The 21988-nt window shown below is 41.2% G+C and overlaps 2 protein-coding genes across 2 annotated transcripts; one reads left to right on the top strand and one right to left on the bottom strand.

Moving 5' to 3' along the window:
• Nucleotides 1-3033: 3033 nt before the first annotated feature.
• On the top strand, nucleotides 3034-16648 carry cttnbp2nlb (CTTNBP2 N-terminal like b). Its single transcript, XM_072366344.1, has 5 exons — nucleotides 3034-3184; nucleotides 5456-5563; nucleotides 12451-12702; nucleotides 13226-13333; nucleotides 14457-16648. Exons 1-5 carry the CDS (start codon nucleotides 3179-3181, stop codon nucleotides 15735-15737), a joined length of 1755 nt encoding a protein of 584 aa, XP_072222445.1. The 5' UTR covers nucleotides 3034-3178; the 3' UTR covers nucleotides 15738-16648.
• A 123-nt stretch (nucleotides 16649-16771) lies between these two features.
• capza1b (capping actin protein of muscle Z-line subunit alpha 1b) lies at nucleotides 16772-21661 on the bottom strand. Its single transcript, XM_072366348.1, has 10 exons — nucleotides 21569-21661; nucleotides 20426-20489; nucleotides 20258-20309; nucleotides 19957-20020; nucleotides 19663-19869; nucleotides 19494-19573; nucleotides 19275-19353; nucleotides 18481-18552; nucleotides 18310-18372; nucleotides 16772-18201 (listed from the first exon to the last, which is right to left on the bottom strand). Exons 1-10 carry the CDS (start codon nucleotides 21605-21607, stop codon nucleotides 18061-18063), a joined length of 861 nt encoding a protein of 286 aa, XP_072222449.1. The 5' UTR covers nucleotides 21608-21661; the 3' UTR covers nucleotides 16772-18060.
• Nucleotides 21662-21988: the final 327 nt, after the last annotated feature.

The raw sequence follows: 21988 nt of genomic DNA on the forward strand, positions 1-21988 counted from the left end.
CACGTCCCAGAGTCACTCCCCTAATGTCAGCTCCTCACACCACAACAGCCATATTTTTTTCCACAACCACAAGCTACGCCAGCCTCTCACCAACCGCACACCAGTCAAAGCAGGATGGGGATACAAACCCAGGTTCGGGTAGGGGGTAATGAAAGTAAAGAGGGTGCCAGAGCTGGAGGCAGGACAAGACACACTGGCAGATTCAGCAGATAAACTCACATAAACAGTCCTACAGTCACTAAAAATGCCAGCAAATACAAGGCCATATAGGCCAACTTACCTGAAATGGCGGCCTGGTTTCAAAAGGCTCACATGGGCCACACCCTCCACTTAAATATATACAGTGTTACAGACTACGTATTACTTTTATCTCTATTATACACCAATGACCAACAACACTTTGACATGTGGTCTGGGGAAGCCAGGATCGGACGACTGGCTCTTTCTTCTTCCTCTCTTCCTCCCCTAACTAGTGTTTACTAAGTACCACTCATTGTTAAATGAAAAAAATAATGAAAACCCTGACTCGCCTAATCATAGCTGTCACTAATTTTGAATTGTTTGAATTTTAAAACATTATGTGAGTGAAATAGTATAATAAAAGACTTTGTTTTGCCATAGATTCACCTTATTGTTATCATATAGCTGCTTATTTAGAAATAGGCTATCTTAATATGGATTTATTGCTGCAATGTAAAATATAAAGCAGTCTAACAAGTATGGTATTGAGTATAAGCCTAATATTTAAAAAGCTAGGAGTTTTTGGCTGAAATACTATTATTAAACATGTTCCGTACTCAAGGCTGGACAAAATAAAAGAAAGCAAGATAAAGAAAAGACTTACAAGGGCAAAAGCCCAGGGGATTTCCACAGGAGAGAAGGGAGATAAAATGGCTTTGTGTACTAAAAGGGTGACTGATCTCAGTTTTCCAATCCCGCTTTTATCCCTCAGGTATGGCTATGCTCCATATGGCTTTTTCAAGAAGATAGGAATCCCTGGACCCAAACCTTTACCCTTCATTGGGACATTTTTGGAGTACAAACAGGTGAGCCATATCTCTCAGTTTGGTGTAGTGACCCATGCTCATAATAATTCTCTTCTTCTATTGCCCAGGGCATCCACAATTTTGACACAAACTGCTTTCAGAAGTATTGAAAGGTGTGTGGGTAAGGGTTTGATATTAAAGATAGACTATCTTATACTTTACCATAAATTATTCCATACATTCCTTATGCTGCCCCAGGTTGTAACAAAGTCTATAAAAATCTGTTGTTATAGTTCAAGGACATATGATGGCTGAAATCCAGTGCTGGTTATAATGGACACGCCAACAGACGGGTAAAGAAAAACCACTGATGTGGTCATTTCTCAAGTTGATACCTTACTACTAATTAAAGAACGCAATGAAATTAATTTGTGTGTGTGTGTGCGAGTGCACAGGATGCAAGTGTAAACGAACCATTTCATGAGGCCGTAACAGCAGTACAAGATGAGAAATGGAAGATTTGCAGCGTTCTGTCACCATCATTCACCAGTGGGCTATTAAAAAAGGTTAGAAAGCACAGTTTTTCCACAGTTTCACATCTAAATCAGATATTTAATGATTGCCTGTTTACTTGATCCATTTTTGTGGGTAGATGTAAACAATAATGTTGAAGCACTTAAGCAATCTGATCAAAAGTCTGCATAAGAAAGCTGAGACAGATGAAGTCATATTAAGGAGTGAGTTGTTTCTTTTCTTTTCTAATACAGTCATACTTTTCCAGTTAATTTGAGTTACACATTTCACTTTTGCAGTGTTTTTGGACCATACAGTATGGATGTTGTGACCAGCACTGGCTTTGCTGTGGACATTGATTTCATTACACATCCCACTGATCCTTTTCGTGGCAAACATCAAAAGAATGGCCAAGTTTAACTTCCTGAATCCCTTGGGTAAAAAATTGTGGCATGCAAATTCACAATTTGAGAGATCGCTTTGTTATCCATACAACATTTAAGTTATATTCAATGACTCACAATGACTTTTGTCAGTTTGAAGAAGCACAGTATCTGTCCATACAAAATATACATTAAGAAGAGTTAAATATCATCTTTTTTTTGGTCTTCCCAGATTGTCAAATGTTTGAAACAAGCAAGTAGGAGCAACTTGAAAATCTCACACATCTTCCTCTCAACAGTGGCCTAAAGCACTGTATAGGATGTTTCTCGACATAAGGAAAACAACACTTTACAATGTACTTTCCAACTTTTTTTTTGCTTGTTGTCATATTTTTATTAGGGAACTGCCATGGTTATTTTTTAAATTCCTTCTGTTGTCCCCGGTGTCTCCATATTCTCTAAAAAAAACATTTAAACACTTAGTGTTCTTCAAACTGTGACTGGAAACATAACCATGTAGCAGAGAAACTAAAGTGGAGGTGTTGTGCAGGTTGCAGGGTTCAGTGCATGACCTCTCACTGTATGGCAACACCAAGTCTCTCACTCGGGCATATCAATAAAACACGTTTTCCTCTTAATTCAGACTGACAGACATAAATAAGTCTGTGGGGATGAAGCCTATAACATTTCAGAGGAATATGCCCCGCCCTGGTGCACCAAGTTGTGATACTGTCGTTTGGCCATAAAGGGGAGTTGAAACACCGTGAGACACGGCGCAAGCTCTCCTCCTTCTGAGCCAGCTTGGATATTTGTTTCATTACTGGTTCAAAGTTAATTTACGAATGAACTGTACAGGTGTAAAATCTTCTATTTTTACTGCTCTCCATAGTCTTCGTAACTAGAGAACTCCACTCTCGATGCACAATTCTACTTTCATACTTTGAACCTATCTAACAAAAACAGTTTAAGACACAGATGTAAAAAGTCTTCGACAGTACGTCCCACTCAGCAAGAATGGGCAAGAAAATATACCGTTGGACGTCCGAAACAAAGAGGTTTATCCCGCAGACCCGGGAACGCCTTTATCTCCGCCTTCCTAGTGACAATACCGCCAGTTATTGGTCAGCATGTTGCACTACGCCTCTGTGATTGGCTGGGAGCCTCGTCATTGAGCGTCTGTTGTTCACGGTCGCCTGAGAGCAGGAGCGCCTGTGACAGTGGAGTGCTTTGATTCATGGTGTTGTGGAGTCTCATTTTTGGGTTTGGAGAACAATTAATGCGACCTGACCAGAGCGCATGAAGGTATGTTCTCACGGTAGGCTGTGAAAACGTTGTGCCGGCTTCTAGAAATGATATCTCAAATGTGAACTTGCTTATTAGTGAAAAAAAAAATAGATAAAATAACAAAATGCAAAAGTACACACAGATTTAGGTCTCCTACCAAATATGGTCCTTTTTTTGTACGGTAAACTAAGCAGGACTTTATGTTAAGTAATAACTCAAAAAATGTTGTTGCATAGATACGGAATTGTGGCAGGCAATCAATGTTGTATGTTGAGTTCAGTTCCAGGCTAATGGGTGTGAGTACTTCAGCAATAATGATACAATATTGATTATACCATTGTCACTACAGGCAATCTATACATGATAGCTAATGTGATAATTTTACCAGGTCTGTGGCACTTACTTTTAGTTAATGTTTCCAACTCGGAAAAATAATGACAGTGCCATGTGTCAGACAAAGGCCCAGGACGGCAGGTGGATCCTCTGTCTCTGAGCAAGCACGGCGATCTTGTGTTGTATTGAACACACTGAGCAGCCTTTTATTATCAGCACAGATCCTTCCTGGTTTCTAACCAAAAACAAATATACCTGAACCTTATTTTCCATCTGAGAGAAATGGCTGTTTAAATAAAGGGTAGAAAAAAATGTGTCTGGTGACACTAACAGGTAAACACACTGAGGCCTTCAACAAGGCACAGTAGTTGTTATGTGCTTCTATGTTGACTTGTAAATCTGGTCTGATCAAGAACTGCTTATTGCTTAGTCGCTTAAATACAACCTATCATAGCAAAACCATACAGAAATTTATATTGGCTGCCTCTTGTGTCATCTGTCAGTGCTCACACAGGCAAACCGCAACATTGCCACTTACAAGCATGTGGGCTTCAGAGAGGGTTTGAGCAGTTTACCCCTGAGTGATGATTCCCATGGTGTGGGTATCCTTGGAATGCAGGAACGATTTTCCATGGTAGCTGATTTTTTAAGCCTGGATATCAAGTGACATATATCGGGACTAGGCCAACAGCTAAAATGCACACTAACTCTATACTAATATCAGAGTATCTGTGGTTTGGCAAGACTGAGAACCACGTACATGTGATAAGTTAGTAGCTAATGATTACTGCAACTACTGATTCACACCCTGTAGCTTTGCTGTGAATGTGTGGCGAGCCACAGAATGCACCAAGGAATTTTGGAGACAGAGAATGTTCTAGGACGTTCCTGTAAGAAATAAACACTCACAAACTTCATGGCGGTGAGGAGGAAAAGATAGGCTCGTTAAAAATGAAGACGAGGACAGTTGCTTTCACTTTTAAAACAGAGAAAATCTCACATGGATAAGCAGATTGCACGTGTTTCTTTACAAGGGCCCAAAAGATATGTGGATGACTTTAGAAGTATGAAAAGAATGTTGAAATAATGAAAACAACAAAACAAGTTTTTTTCCTGTGGACTTTGCTAGAAACGGATCTCAACTCAGCTGTCCTGTTTTAGATTTTGAACCCACGTGACTGACAGTTCTCACCATCATCAATACACAAAGTCTTGTGTCTGACCGTCCAGTACAGTTTCAGGTGAAAGGCTGTGCCATGCAACTCCTGGCTGCCCAGCTCTTTATTAAAACACTACAGGGTATTAACAACAAGCTCATTATAAGTGAGTCCGTCATCTGACGTCAAAGCTCACACATACCTTGTCAAACACATAGTTAACACTTATCCCAAAGAATAGACCTGACTTTATTGCTTAATTTAAAAGAAGAACTTTAACATAAGTGTTTTGTCTTTCTCACAGTTTTACTGATGTTGTCAGATTAGTGAGATGTGTTATGACTGGCCCATGTGAGCACACAGGACCTTGCTGATGACTCACAGGATACAGTGGATTAAGCAGGACGGCTTAGACCATAAAATTCTGGAGAAAGAAAGGCTTCAAGCAAACGAAATTGCCAAACCATTGTCTTGGGATTTGGAGCAATGGTCATTTGGGGCTGAACAGAGCATACAAATGTCCTCAGTCCCTCAGCAACTTAATGCGCAGATATGCTAATAGTTTCCTGTTTATTACCCTGCGCACCACCCAGTGAGGCCACAGATGGGACCCTTAGTTCCACTGTATATTACCTCTGTATGAAAATACACATAAAGAGGCTCCCTCCATTCACCATGCTAAAAATAAACCCATGCTAATACCCATGCATGCCTATTTCGTCATACATGAGATTCTTTTAGTTTAATGTTGCTTGTTTGCTTGGTTTATTATCTGTTCCCTCTATCTTTTTTGTTTCAGGTAGAGAAGATGAATGTGGAAGCTCTGAGCAGAGCAGAGCTGCTGACTCTCCTCAGTATCTTGGAGGGAGAACTTGAGGCCCAGGATGTAGTCATACATGCACTCAGAGTGAGTTTAAAAACAGCAAATCCCCCCATGGACAGTCATGCTTATTGCAAAACATACATTTACATTACATTTAGATTTATGTTTGTACATTAATAATACGATAACATAATTGGTAATATGTTTGCTTTCTAAACTACACATTAAATAAAACAGTAACTGCACCTTTTCGTACCAAAATGAACTAGTTTTAGCATTACACCACCAAAAAGAATGTGAGCTAACTGGGAGGGGATGTGTAAACAGGAACCTCAGGAAGCAGAGCTTGTGAGGACAATGGCATGGGGGCTATTCTGGCTTTCAAGGTATTTTATTTCAACAGAGCAACAGTATCATTGCTGGTCAGAGCAGTCTTTTGCACCCTTCAGAAAAGGATACACCCATGACCAAGTTCAAACGAACAGTTCATAGATGGTGATGTCTGAAATGTGTCTTGATCAATAATTTGTATTCACCTTGGTTTGAATGTATGAAAATCTACTTGATACTTGAGAAGAGTTAAAGAAGGTGACTTTAGAAACCTTTTTTGCTTTTTTTTTGCAAGTACATACTTTAAAAACTTGCAAGAGCTGTATTTCCTGTATCCAGCTGTGTTTGGAACGCTAAACAGCCTATGAGAATGAATACAGATGCACTTACATTTACATTGTGCTTTCTATGTGGGCACATGCGACCCAGGCAATCTGTGAATGCTGTCATTTTAGACAGCTTGAGTCACCAAAGTGCGCATTGTGGACAGCACCTCAGACATTACTCAGCAACAATCTTGCAAATGTCTACTGTTAGATGACTGTTTGTCCTATACTTATACAGACCCTTGTTTCTCCTATACTTGTTCCTTAAATCCCTTTTTTTTTTGTTCTGTGTGGCTCATTCACTCATACACGAATGAAAGAACATAGCTTTTCTTTGCAACAATGCTTTTCAGTGTGTGTCTAGTCCAATTAGCTCTCTCCATGCCACTGCCTGCTTTTCACACTCATGACTACAGCAGCTGTCCCGAGCTTGGATGAAAATTTCCAGCCCCCCAAATGCTTGACTCATTGTCTGAAGTAGGGACTGTGAGACTGTGATAAGGACAAGTGCCAACCAGGACTATCTTGTTGTAACAGATAAGCCTTGATGAAGAAGTTTATCTAGAAAGCTAGTGAGGCTGTAATCACATTCAATTTTCAGTGCCAGGGCTTGAGGGAAAGCCATACCAACCACACAACTCAGATCTGAGGCAGCCAATGTTTGACTAAAGCTCCATGCACACACACAATCATTCCCTGAGGACAAACGTATGCTCGGCTTGTTGTCCGTACTCTCCTTCTTACTCAAACACATCAACTTTACGGGGGGTCTTTCATGTTCAAACATAACCCATGTCCTGTCTGCTGACCCGCCCACACACACCCATACACACACACATTTTGGTGGTCTTTGCTACGCCATTTACAGAGACTGCAGTGTTTATTGGGAAGAGGATGTGCAGCGTTGTAGGCTGAAATCACTGACTTCCCTTGTTCCCGCTGGGGGCCTGCACAGTAAATTACTTGCTAGTCAATGCAAGGGCAGATTGTGTGTAGAGGGGAGTGTCAGGACTTGGTAGTAGGCTAAAATGTCCAGTATTGAGCTCTGTTTGTCACCCAGGAAGTCTATTTATTACTTATGCCTTGTGCCTTGAGCAACAGTAATGTTTGTCTCTAACCATTGCATGACCAAAACACTGTGGGATTGAAAAAGAGGCTCTTAAGTCTTCCTTCTCTTCTTTGAATATTTTCTTGTCACAGCAGAAAATACTTGGAATGCCTGTAGATTGCTCAGGACAACCGTGTTTTAACCCCTGCTTTACACAAAATCCCAGGGAACTTGTAAATGTGTCAGTGTTTTCTCATATACAGAATGAGATGGCTATAAGACTTGTCTCTACAGATTCTCGATTGTACCGTTTCTAGTTCTCATTACTAAGTAAACTTAGCAGTTTTACCAGAGGGAACATTCCTGAGAACTTACACCAGACAGCTCCTGCATTCCAAGAGGTGTGGCATATCTTATGAGCTGACAAGTGTCTTTCTCTATAGGGAGGTAATGCTATTTTTATCCTGGTTTAAATCCAGCAAAGAGGAAGTTCTTTGTAGCTCAATAGAAATGCCAGTCAGAGGCATAGTAATCTGCCTATCCGTAGGACAGTTGCTCTTGATATACTTAGCGAGCCTGTCCTGCTTGATTGTCCTCTTCACTACACTGACGACTCTGAGAGAACATGTTAACACAGTGAAAAACAAACGGGTCTCACTGTAGCTTGTGTGATCTTAAAACAGCATGAAACCTTTAAAGAACAGCTTTCATTTTTTTTGTTAAAGATGCTTATTGTCTTTTATAACAAATATTGGTGTTTGAGAATGGACTTTACCGTTTTTGTTTACCTAGATGATGAGATCTGTGTGGTCAAAATGTTGTGTTCGCTCCCAGCAGGACATTTTTTATTGTTCACATGATGTCATATCCTATAATCCTAAAATGTTTTGTCTATTTTTGAAGGCTGACGTGTTTTCCTGACTCCAAAAACAATAGGGCCTGGTAAGGGTGTGTTGCTCAGATAAGAGTGTGTATCCTTTTACTACTCAAGAGTCCCTGCCAAATTTGGATTTTTTGTTTGGATATGTTGTGGAAATATGATGAAAAAAGAAAAGAGCTGTAACCACAAAGAGGGTTGCCTGATAAGCAAAGTGGTGCTTATGATAATGATGTTGCAAAGCACACTGATCTGTGATATCAGTGGACCGCTTCCATATCAGCAGTCTGTGGTCTGCAAAAGTAAATGTCCCAGATGACATTAAAGTATTTTTTGAGGTGTATCTTCTTACTTAGATTAGCACACAAAATGTGGTCAGGTACAGCAATCACTGGTTGTTCAGAGCAACATAGATTGAGTTTCGTTGTCCTTGTGATGCCTTTTTATGGTAACCTCTCCTTTTCCTGGACCCAAATGAAGACAGCAGCCACTCCGAGATTATAAGACGTTGCTTTGTCTCCTGAGTTTTCCCATGCTCAAGTGTAAACTAGTTGCCCTGTCAGTTTAATTTTTGACTCATTCTTCCGCCGCTTCCACCCAGTCATCCCACCTGTTATGCCTCTCTGGGAGCCGTCTGACCAAAGGCTGAGAGCACCTGCTCCCATGTTTCAACACTGATGATAACATCAGAGGCAGTTAAACATTCATTTTTCCTTTCAGTTATCTCAGTGCATTCTGTGGTTATTGTATGAGCGGGAGGTGTGGCGGACGTGATTTGAACCTTAAGCACACACCTTATTACATTTCTTAAAGCGCAGGCCTAAAATCTCATCTGTCTCTTTGTCTTTTATCTTAATTTGGAGACTGAAAACCTGTTCCAAACGATATCACCTTAGACAAGTTAAATATTCTGTTTTAACTCTCACCTTTTGGAAAAGATTTGTAAACTTAGAATAATCAATATATACATATAAAATGTCATAATAATTCAGCAGTGTTGAAAAAAATCACTGTTATTCCCGACAGTATCGACAGGATCCCTCACAAGTTTTAGTGCCAGTATAGTGTTTGACATCGAGAAATAGATTGTGGGTTTATCGCTCTGTATTATCAGGACATATTTACACTGACTGAAGTGAACTGGAAATTAGTTTCTGTGGAACTGGCATAATTTAGCACTGTGGTGTTTTCTGTGTGAAAGTGCAAATGATCTTTACTCACAGCTCAATCCCAGGAAGTCACAGTAGATATGAAGCCCATGCCAGGTCAAAAAAGTCAAGTGATTCTATAAATGTCAGGTTATCAACAGGGTAGTCAAATGCATTTGTTTAAGTGGGACCTACTTCCAGAGATATTGTTCAAAAGGATCATTCTTTCATTTCTTATTTTTCTTTTCACGCCCACATGTGATATATGGCTTGATTCAAGTGATTTCATTGTGCAGTTACGACAAAGTTCACAAACTCAATCATTTTGCTCAATATTGAGATCACGGTTATGTATCCCGATTACTTACTGACTTTGGAAACATCTTCCATCTATGGATGTATCCTTTTTTTTCTCTTTTAGCTGAAAAGGGTCTCCTCTTCTTATTGGCTGTGTTCAAATCAAACAAGTGTGGACTCTCATAAAGACTGAGTGACTAAAGTACTTCAGATCTGGCAATTTCACCATCTCTGAAAACAGTTCTGGCAACGGTGATCAGCCCAACATTGTTTTCCCTTTATGTTGTTTATGCATTTGGCATTATACAGGTAGGCAGATAGAGTAAGGGGGTCTTGCCTAAGGACCCCTACTAGAGGCAGGGGACCCAGGTCTCCCACATGGAAGGTGGCAATCATACCACATCACAATGTCCACAGCTTCAACCCCGAGTGATTCCATGGACAGTTCCATTTAAAATGCAGGAAAGCTCCCCTCTTTATTGTCACTCCCAACACAAATTGTCCTTCATCAGTTGCTGAACTAAACAAGGTAAAGCACTGCAATGGAAAGGTCTGAGCTGGATTTATGACACAAAACAAAATGAGAGCCTTATAACAAAACTTCTTCCCATAATCAATTATTAATCAAAATAAAATCGGATTAATTTAGTCATCTAGCTGCGACCATCCTTGCTTTGATAAATCCTTACTTTTTAGCACTTTCTGGACATTTAGTGAATTGTGTATAAAGCCTTATCCTTATATTATCTATCAAGTCAGCTACAGTGTCAGAGGTTGTTGTACAGTTCTCCCACCCAGAATCTTCTCTGAATAGGAACAGTTGCAATTTGAAATCTCCCAAGATTGTTTTCCATCCTATCCTGTCAAAGATATGTTAAGAATGTTTAAGAATGTTTGTGTTGCTCTTAGTGACTAGTGAGTGGATCATCTGCCCCCAACAAACTCTGTCTTCTATGCTAAAACCACACTAACTGCAAGTCATACAGGCAGACATTTTCACAACTGGCGCCTTAGTGAAAGGTAGTGATTCAAGTTTTTGAGAGGTAAGATGCACATTGTCGCTCGATATATGCAGTGTCAGAGAGAGGACTTCTTGTACATTTGTAATTGGAGATATGCACTCAGTACCATTCAGAGTTGTGATTTTGTCTGTGCTAGCGGTTGAGTTCATTGTGTGACAGTCATTAAAGACACTCACTTAGGAAACAGGACTCTGTGGCTCTGCTCAGCTCACAGAGGCCATGTTTGTTCCCTGAGGCTGTAGGCAACTGAGTGGCAGACAAGCTTTCCAGGTGAAAGCTATCAGGTTGTCCCTCACACCTTGTTAAAGCAGGAGGAATGCATTAGAGAGCAACATGCTCCAGCACATCCATTTCAATGGCAAAAACATTAAAATATCCCAAAATACACTTGGAAATTGTTTGCATATGATGTATTCTTTCCCACAACTTGCTATAAGAGACATTTGTCATCAGCCGTTGGGCAGGAATGAGAGCTTTTAGGTCAACAGGGTTCGCTTGTAGTGCCCTCTCATAAAGGAAAGCACACCCTGTCATTATGATCAGAACTATCCTGACGGAAAACCATGGGAGAGAGACCAGATTCTAGGCTTGGGCCTCCACACATACACACACACACGTAAAGCCTAGCCCCTAATAGTCTGTTTAAAGAGTTATTTAGCTGGGCAAGCTGCATTTTTTTCTTCAGCTAAATAAAGAAGCTTTACATCTTCACTCTAACGACCAACATAACCACACATAAAGGTTTACACACATATTCAAATTCTCTTGAAAAGTAAAAAGGAGAAAAAGTGTTGCACACATATGCCCGTAGCCACTCTCAGTCATAGAGGCCTACTGGGTCAGACCTGGAGACAATACATAAGACTGAAGGCATTGAAACACTGTCTTTGTGTAAGTTCTGTAATCTCTTCAATAAGGGTCACATTCTTTGTTCAGACAGAGAAAAAGCCTCAAATACAGCGTCTTTGCTGAAACCCTCAGGTTGTGTGTCCATGTGTGTGTGTGTTTTGCAGCGTGCTAAAGTCTGTGAGAAAAGAAGCTAATGGAAAGGCAGAAGTAGAAAGACATATTTTTCTAAGAAACAGCAATGAACCAGCACAGGAATGCAGTGATATGTGAGTGTGTGCAGGGGGGTAACGGGGGCTGGTGGACTGGGGTGTCTGATGAGGTCTCCACGAGGAAGCAGAGACGGCTGTTCTGAAAGCATGTGGAGTGAACCCTTGTTGAATGAGCTTACACCACTTAGATTCCAGACTGACCCTGAATGCCTCTAGAACTCAAACCTACTAATGAGACCCCCTGATGACTCAGTGACCAGTAGTGAGGTCAACGAGGCCCTATCGTGTTTCACTCAAACCAGCTTGAAAAATGTCAGCTAAAGTAAAAGTAGCTCAGTTGGCTGTAATGTTTCATGACTTCTGACTTATTTTGGCTTTAAAACAAATGTATTGTAATTTAGTTTTAATCTAACCACTCATTGAAAACCATTCTGTGTGTGTATGTGTGTGAGACAGGGATTTAATGACCCAGTCCTTACCCCTGCATCCCTGGGGAGGGGTTAACATCTGCCCCTTGTGGGGGGTTGAGAGCCGTGCCTCACCTCTTTGTGTTTGGGTTGACGGGAACAGCCATCTGCTTGCGCTCATGATGACGAGCACAAATCTCCTGCACTCATACAGACCCACAAAATATACTTCACAATGTTCAGTAATGATATGTAACTCTAAAGCGAGCATGTATACTTGAGTGTTTTTTGTGGTTTTATTGGCACTGGCTGCAGGGAATCATCATCCCATCAAACCTGTACACTGACAAACATCTCCCTAACACACTGAGTTCTGTTCAGTCAGGACTGGACATGTGTGCTCTCCTTCAGCTCACATTTAATGTATTACATTTGAGTGATATATGTGTCTCTTTAAGGCCCAGCACAAGGATGCTTTTGTCCAGGAGCGTTATGGAGAGTACAACCTCAGTGATCCATTCCTGGCTCTTCAGCGGGACAACGAAGCGACGGAGCGACAGCACATGCTCTCCCAACCCCACACACATCTGCAGGGCCGGGCAGTGGGCCCAAACCCTCTGGCTGTGCTTAAACTGGTCATGACTCACTGCAAGAGGATGCAAGAGAGGATGATAGGACAGTTGGCTGTGGCTGAGAGCAGACACAGGAGGGTGAGTGGCAGTTCACGTCTGTATGCAGTCAGCTCACCCAAACTCATATCACATTTGCGAGAGGGTGGCCCTCACACTGGTAAAATAAGAATCTTGTGTGTGTGTGTGAAAATGTCAGTGTATCTGTCAGTCCCCATGTTTCAGCTACTGAGTTGGCTTATGTTAGTGAAGCATACAAGCAGCAGCTGCACCCACGGCTTACAGGGATGATATGGAGCTTTATCACGGCAACACAGCAGAGCTGAAGATGGGCAGTGGATGAGAGTGATGGATGCTCACACAGACTGTCCATGGATCGAGATTATGACACAGACAAACCCTTGTTATCAGTAGGCGATTTGCTATTCTTTAACAGGGAGGATATCCAAATGGGAACAACCCCCCCCCCCACACACACACATACATTCAAGAGAAAGATGAAGAGAAAGGTTGTGTTGTAATTATATCACATTTTACGCCCTGAGCTCATGTCATAGACATGACATGTCATGTCATGTTTTTAACTTGACTGTGTCTTTGACAGATGATATCTGATCTGGAGAAGGAGAAGCAGCGTTACGCCCAGGACTCTGCACGGCGTGCTGATTTCGCCCTCATGCTGCAGACAGAGAAAGATAAACTGCTGCAACAGGTGTGGCTGACTTGTCAAACATACAGTGTGCATGTACATCTGTGATCTATGTTCAAGATTTGTTTTAAAAAACAACCAAAAACCTGCTCACTTGTGAATAGATGAGTGCATTTGGTGGATCTGCTTCCTTTTCCTTTCCCTTTCCTGTCTGCACAGTGTCTGTTTTCATTGTTCTCGCTGTGATTTAAAACCCAGTGACTGAACAGGCAAGCATCAGTGTAGCTCCATGGTGTAACCCGGTAGGGCGGAGAGGGCTCAGCCCTTTTAAATTATACACTCACTCACACACGCACACATCCACACACACACACACACAGAGGCACTCTTACAGTATGCACAAGCACAGAACCGTTCCATGGGAAACAGATGAGGAACAGGCCATTGTTTAGTTGTCCAGCAGCCATGGAGCTTTATGGCCTCAGGAAACCTGAGATAATGGATGTCCACATCTAATGCAAAGTCAGCTGGCACACACACACTGTGAAGACATAATAGGCTTCTACACAGGGACCTTATGTAAGAAAGGGTTCCCGAGTGTCTTCCTCAGGCTTTCCTGCCTTTGGTGTTTTTTCTTTTTTTTGCAAAACAACCATTTACAAATACATCACCTCTCATTTCCTCTTAATACTCATAAAAACAGCCTGGTCACCCTCGAATGACCTCACAGCAAACAGAACTTTCCATAAACATGCCATGCAAGCAAATCATTATTTCGTGAGACAAAACATGAACAGCAGCACCTTTCAGTGTCTCCTCTGATGTTCATGTTCCTCATTTTTTTATGATCCAGTTGTGGTTCACAGTTTTGTCTCTTATAGGGGCTTTTTTATGTCTCTCAACCAATTTAAGATGAACCATTTGAATGAATTGAGCCACTATCATGAGTGTAATTGGCAAACAGTAGAAACGTGTACATAATAGGCCTAGTTTAACATTTAAAAACTGCTGCCAACTCAATTATAGAATACAGTTAGAATTGCTTTAATGCAAAATACACAACAGAAAGTTATATATTATTATATATATTCCTAAAAGGGTAACAGTAAAATGTATTTTTGCCTCCTTGTGGTCAAATATGGAAATGCTGCCTGGCTTTGATGCATTTCTCTGGTTCTCTTTCCAGTTGGAGGCAGAGCATGCAACAGTGCAGAGATTAGAGAAGGAACAGGCACAAGTGGTGAGCAAGGTTGAGGAGTCACTGTCCCAGCAGCAGCAGCTCTCCTCAAGTCTGACAGTTGAGCTCCAGAAGGCCAGCAGCCAGGCTCAGGAGGAGGCTCAGAAGGTCTCACACCTTCGCACATTGCTGCAAGAGGAGACCAGTGCACTAGAAAAGCTTCGGCAAGTTCTTGAAAATGAGAAGAGCAGGGCAGCCCAGCTGGAAGCCAGGTCTGAGAGACAGTTGGCCGCGTTTGACACAGAAAGAGAGCAAATAAAAGCCAGGCTCGAAGCAGAGGAAGAAAGGAGCAAGGAGCTTGAGAAACAGGTGCACGAACTGAGGAAGAGGCTGGCTGAACCTCAAGGATGCAAAGAAGAGGCGAAGGAGGCTGTGACAGAGGCAAAAGAATCACATTCCAAGATAATGGTGTCCACCTCCGTTCAGACTGAGCTGGATGGAAAGGTAACTGTCACTCCTAAATCCACCCCACTGCCAAAGGTCAATGGACTTCACACTCATAAAGACCCAAACTCATCGCAGGAAGGGAGAGCACAAGAAAATGGAGTTGACACTGGAGGTGGAACACCTTTGCAATTCCCTCCTCATCCTCATCCTCACTCTCCCTCGAGCACTGCATCATCTTCCCTCTCCTCTTCCCCCATTTCATCTCCAGTTCTGGCTAAGCGTCTGGGAAGCCCAGGCTTCCATCAGTCCTCTTATCAGGCTGGAGTCAATCAGCGATTCCAGGCTGCCAGGCACAAGTTCCAGAGTCAGGCTGAGCTGGAGCAGCAGCATGGTGGGCCCCTCTCCCCTAGAGACCTCTCGCCCACCACCTCATCAACTCCTCCGCCACCAGAGCACAGCACAGCTAAGCAGCTGGCCCGCAACACTGTCACTCAGGTGCTGTCCCGCTTTACCAGCCAGCAGGCTGGAGTCAAGCTGGCACCAATCAGTAGCTCTCCATTTGGCACAGACTACCGCAATCTAGCAGCATCTCCTCCAGGGGGGAGGTCGCCTTCTTCAGGGCCATTATCTCCGGGCATCCGCTCTCCCCTTATTCCTCGCTCAGAGAAGACCCATCCTCCTCCAATTCCACCCAAGAGGCCAGGCATGAGTCCAACTCCAGGCTCACCGAGTCACTCCGCCCGGATAACCCTTTTCCCCGAGCTGACAGGGAACTGTGGACACAGCAACAGCGGGCAGGAGGCAACCCAGGAATCCGACCTGGTTTTATCCTCCAGCAGCTAATATCCAAAAGCAAACTCATTCCTAAACATGTCAGGACTAAACCAAGAGTTAATATTCAAATTTGAATCATTCCATCTGTCTTATCCCTTCCTGACTTTATAGTTGTACTATTTCAAACAGATGCAGCGTTTGTTGCACCTTTGTTTCTATGCCACAAGCTGAAAAACTATTTAGTTATAGTTTTAATGTTCCTGCCTTTATGTGGAATTATTCTACAGTTTAGAATCTACATATTTATCAGCTGTTTTCTACTCTATAATAAGGATGTTCAAAAACCATATATAGAAATCCAAGCAAAAGACTTATTTCAGGAAAGAAATGTCAGTGGAATTTCATTGTGCAACATTGGTTTACCTTTCCTGTAATACTTAAAAAGTGTGTATGTGGAGTTGTTTTAACATGCTCCCCATGAGTACTTATGCAATTTTTGTGGAGATGCACCACAACAAGAGTGTGATGGAAACGTTAAATAATTCATTTTACTTCCTATTAATGAACACCACACGTATGTACTGTTGTTTCTGTAATAATGAAAACACTGAATCTTGTCTCGAAAAGGGAGAGCACACTTTGCACTGCATTTCTTTGTCTACACTTTCATTTTTTGTCTTTTTTCAGGGAAGGTTGAGACCTGCTTTCACCCAAATAAGGATGGCAAAGCATCACATTAGGAAATCTTAGAGATATTCATAATTTTTAACACAATGGGCACTAAAGGTTTTAAATGTTGCTATTGTAATTAAATATAGGTCTTTCTTAAACATAGTATTGTTTTATTGTAAAAGTGTTAGACATGAGATGATTTTAATAAGTATACCCTTTATGTCTCTTTGATGTCGCTGGTAAATAAGCTTATCACAAACACCTGCAACATTCAGGGTTTTAAATAAACTGTTCATGTGTTAATGCTTCTCATTTCTTACAGTGTGTGTCCTATATCGTCAATCTCAGTCAGATATTTTAGAACCCCTGATTAGAGACACTTTTCAAATCTGTGTATGCAACATCAGAAAAAGAATGTAAAGATCTAGCCCAGATGTTCAGTCCATTTATTTGAACACAATGGGGCAGTACAGTCTTGAACTTTCTAAGTGATCGGCACACAGTTGTACTACATTGCGAAGGTTGAACACAGCACATGATACAGCTAACAGAAACTGATCGAGAGTCAGCCTTCTTAGAAGTCATGTAACACAGAGTTCGACGTGGCCTTACAGAAGTCACGTTACATTTACAGTATACGATGCTGCCATTAGGCGACTGCTTTGCATTCACTTGGCATTGATTAATACACAGTTTGCCGCAGATATGAGTGAAATACTCTAAGACTCCAACAAAAGCCAGCGTATTAAAATAGAACTTTGCATACATGAGTGGGAGGATGGAGTTCTTTACCATAGGAAAGAGATTTGGCAAATAAATCTTGGTTATTACGAGTATGTTTTCCTTTTTACAAAGGAAAAGCTGTACAGCAATGGAGGTGTTGCCAAAGCAAGAGAACAGAGAATGTGTTATGGATGCAGCAGCGCAGGTCTCTTTATCGCACTTCAGTCATGAAAACTTGCATGGGTGGAGAGGTCATACATCAGTGGAGCACAACAGAAAACAGGTCAACGTTCCCTCAGACCGCACAGATACTGAGAAACACAGGTGCAGGAACAGAGCTATGCTAAGGATTGTGCTCTACTTAAAAGCTATCAATTTCATTGGTAATATGCGTGTGTTCCTTGCCAGAAAAGCAATACTGTAAGTTGAAATGTAAGATGACAGCAATTCAATTTCCTGACAATGATGTCACTAATACACTTGATCTCCAAATACACATGTGGAATACATTTTTCAAAATTCATATTTTATCAAAGTCAAACCCTGATATGTGAAGCTGTGCTTAGTTTCTTCCCACTATCGGCCTTGTGCACTTGTCTGTGTGCAGAGAGCTGATGACATGTTCACAGCTCTGCTTCACTTTCACTAAGAAAATAAATTTCACTGGGACGTGTCAACTTGAATTTATGGAGGACTGTGATCCCTTGGATGGTTAAAGGAAATAAGTTCTCTAACACCGCATTCCCGAGCACAGCCCTGTGATAACACAGCTCAAACATCCAAAAGTAACCACTTTCTCCAGACCATGACCATTTTCACAGCTGCAGGCAGATACGTTTGCCTGACAGTCAGCAAGTCTTCAGTTAAACTTTTTTTTTTTCCTTTTTTATATTTTGTTTTTTTATTCCTTGCCCCATATTGTTAGTCCTTGCACATGTAAAGATGGGTTGTGGGTCCATGGGAGCGTGCCTCACCCTGCTCAGTGCCTGACCCTCCTCTAGGCATTCTGCATCTCCTTGCCAATTTTGTAACTTAGGATCTTATTCCAGTCGATCTTAGTGCGTGTGACAGGGAGCTGGCGACGCAAGGCCTTGAAAGTCGTGTCAGACATGGTCTGGTAGTTCTCACTGATTGCAGTCTAAGGGTTAAAACATAGAGAAAAAAAACAAGTGTCAAATACAGATATGTTTTAACATACACCGCTTTAAATGTATTTTTATGTTGAAAGCAGCTATGGATACTTTACCTGGTAGTCATTTTCTGCATTCTCAATAACGTCAACAAATTCCTTAGCTGTTTGGCTTTCATTCTGTCAAAAACACACATAAAGGATCCCATGAAAAGAGAAGGATGAGCTCCCTAGTATCTAGAGGTAATTTTGTTGGGATATGTGATTATGTAAAACATCTTTACTTACAGTCACAGGTACGGAGTCCTCTATCTCCTTATGGCTTACCAGTTGCACGTTCCCATCCTCGTAATAGTGCACCTGGAGACAGACAGGGCAGCTGGAGTTTTGGAAAAATACCTGATTTATTTATAATCAACAGGTCAAAATGATCAAACCTCCTGTATGAAAATCAAATCAAACTTTTAGCTGTACAGGTAACCAGTGCCAGGAGCGCTTCAAGTGCACTTCCAAGAAGAACAAAAACAAAATCTCAGGCCTGTAAAATGAAGATATTTTGCTCATGCACAGAGTTGAAACAAGAACACACAAAAATTGCAGTGGCCCCCTGACAATTAACATTCAACAGACAGCAGCTTCTTTTTTAACAAGAGTGGTGCATCTCTTTAAAGATTAGCTCACTGTTCCAGAACAGATTGTTCCAACTCATGCAAATGGCAAGGTTTCAGGCATGGATCTCAACCTTAAGCTTTTGCCACACTAAACCCAGCAATGACTTCAGCTCAAAACAGAAGCTGAATTCCCAAATTATCCTTAAAAATGTTAAAGACTCCAGTTACCACTTATGAATCACCAAATGATGATCTTTCACTCAAAAGTCACAGGTTTGTTTCAAGCAGAAGAGGCTGCATATTTCATATGGCTGCATATTCCAATGATACTTCTTACAACTATTTTACCAACTGTGAGACATGTGGAAATAGCAGTGCAGCCATCCCCCTAAACATATGGATGGACATGTTCCATATCCTATGGGGGTTGATTAGATTTGATCCTTATGTGAAGTAAATGTACACACTGACCTGGATTTTCAATACTCCAACCACATGAGCGGTGGACTGACCAAGGGTAAGCTTCCACTCGGACCTACAGCGACCATTCCTTTATTGAAAAAAAGAGAAGTCTTACGCTAAAATAATAATCCCTCAGAAGATTCAATAATTCACCAACCCAATAGTCTTTGTGAGCTAAACAACAACAACAGATGCCATCAGATATATATTCTATATAGGACACCATACCAGAAGTTTTTGGGTTGAAACTGATGCCCTTCAATGCAGGCTATAATCGTTTGCTGACCATCAACTGTTTTCTCGTATACCTGCAATGCAAAGATGATAAATATATGGTTAAGATGCAGTCAGTGATGCTTAAAGTCGTATTTTGGCACACATTTTTTGTGCACCTTACCGTGCAGACTCCAGTAGGGTAGTGCTCTTTGACATAGGCACTAAGGGCAGTATCACAGGCATCTCTCCAGCTCCTCAGAGCCGTTTCTCCTTCATAGGGCTCCACGTCACTGACCTCTTTTCTTAGGTGGTCAAAGCGAAATGATAAATGGTTGCGGGGGTCCAGGAAACGTCCCTGACCCAAGTCACCATGTTCTGTGATCAGGACCTATAGAGAGGTAAAAAGAGAGAGATTAAAGAATTGAGTCGCACACATTTGCTTAACTGAAATTAGAATAAAAAGGGGAAAGCATACCGGCTCTTCATATCCCTCGAGCTTGGCAGGAGTGAACTGATCCATGTTATACTGGGCAAAGGAGCTGGGGGGAAAGATAAAGATGGTTGAAAGACGCAGTGAGCATTCATAATATTAAAAAGCTTTTTAAAAATGCCACTTTCCGAAAGACCAATTAGAGGACAATTAGCATCTTTGCATTAATCTCTGCTTAGGAAATAATAAACCTCACTTAAAACATATAACCGCATATGTAGGCTCTGGTGTTCAAAATAAGTCATTTGTGAATTTGAATTTCTGATATTAGTTGAATGTTACTCACTGTGAAGCTCCCTCTCTGAGAAGGTTGTCGTCATTGAGAAGAAGCCGCACATCTAGTAAGGCAAAAAGAAAACCATTGTTTGTGTCAAGCTTTTAAGAGGCAAAGCAATCAAAAAAGATTAGAAGCCAAGTATGCAATATAATTCAGTGTCATTATCAAATGACTTACCATTGAAGACTTCATTGAACTCTCCCGGGGGGGCATGAGTCACAAAGTTGGCCGCTATGCGGACCTATGGAGGTAAAATCAATGCATCTCATTAATTCAGTCATCATGGTTATATAACAAGAGAAAAACGATGGTGTGAAGCAATACAAAAACCTAACATCAAACTGAATTGAGTTTGCCATCAGCGAGTTTCTGACAAATTTATTACAAACTTGGCATCAAGTCGTAACCTTTGAGCTTTGATTGTGTGCATGCCCCAGAGATAACATATTTTATGCTTGTATGAATGTAGATACTTGAGTTTTTAAAATAAATGTCAGTTAAGAATTAGACAAATAGTGAATTGGGGCTGCAATGATGATCTTTTATCTGCAGTTAATTTTGCTCCCGGTATCTTTGCCCATCTAGAAGAGTAAACTGCTTGTCTTGGACTTCTAAACCAAACAACATACCTTCATGGACTTAGGAAAACAGATCGATTGCAATCTTTCCAGTTATCTGACATTTTTATGTCCAAAGAACTTACTGAACTGTCTTAATTCTAGCTTTGAAACCCCCATTTAGAGTTTGTTTTTATCTTTCTATTTGAGTCTCTTATTTGTACTTTGATGAACTTTGCGTCCAGCTGATATTGTGCCCAACTGTCACTGCCTTAAAGGGCCACGACAAGACTCCATCCACACTGATCTGAGGCCAAGCAAAGTATCTGAGCTGCCACCGAATATGTTTGACCCAGAAATCTACAGCAAAGTAATGTTAGCTCCCAAAATTAGCTGACGTTAAAAGATAGAAACACGGAGCCCTCGCTGTAGTTTTACAGCCAATCGTGGATATTTCAATATATCCAACAGATATAAATGTTTAAGATAAACTATATGTAAAAAAAAAAAAGTTTCCAGTACCGGCGTCAAGTTGTTAAAGCCACATTAGCATTTGATACCGCGGCTAGCACCTATAAGCTTTCACTAACATGGGCTAGTTAGCTAACAGTAGCTTAAAAACTCAAGTTTATCAATTCAATAGGTGACCAAAAGCTTTCATTATTTCGCAAAGTCATAACCATTAACTAACGAAAATATACAACACGGATATTTCAATGCAAATAACATTAATCTGCAGTGAGCAAAGGTTTAATAGTCAAACCTTCTCTTCTTCTGACAGCGGCTCCTCAAAGTCAGCCATCTTGGCTCTCAGTGACCCCACCTACCCCAGCTGACTGAAAGAGCCGCTGCACCGGCTGTCGCTGTACCCCCCCCCCCCCCCCCCCCCCCCCGAAAAAAACCCCAAAACAAAACAAAAAAAAACGTCTAAATACACCGTTATTCGTGTGTTACTTTATTTCGGCATACAACAAACAAACATAGTTAATAGATCAGTTAATATATGTATTACTTCCTGTTGGCTGTCACTGTGGTTGTCGCCTACAAAATAAAAGCGCGTACGTGTGTTATTGTTCCGACTAAACCGTTTAAATCTATTTTCAGTACTTTAAGTAGTAGAAATGCATTGCAGTTATTTTTTTTACTTACCATAAAGTCATTCATAAGCTCCTATATTTCGGCA

Source organism: Leuresthes tenuis, unplaced genomic scaffold, assembly GCF_036924035.1.
Source record: "Leuresthes tenuis unplaced genomic scaffold, fLeuTen1.0.hap1 SCAF_16, whole genome shotgun sequence".
NCBI lineage: Eukaryota > Metazoa > Chordata > Actinopteri > Atheriniformes > Atherinopsidae > Leuresthes > Leuresthes tenuis.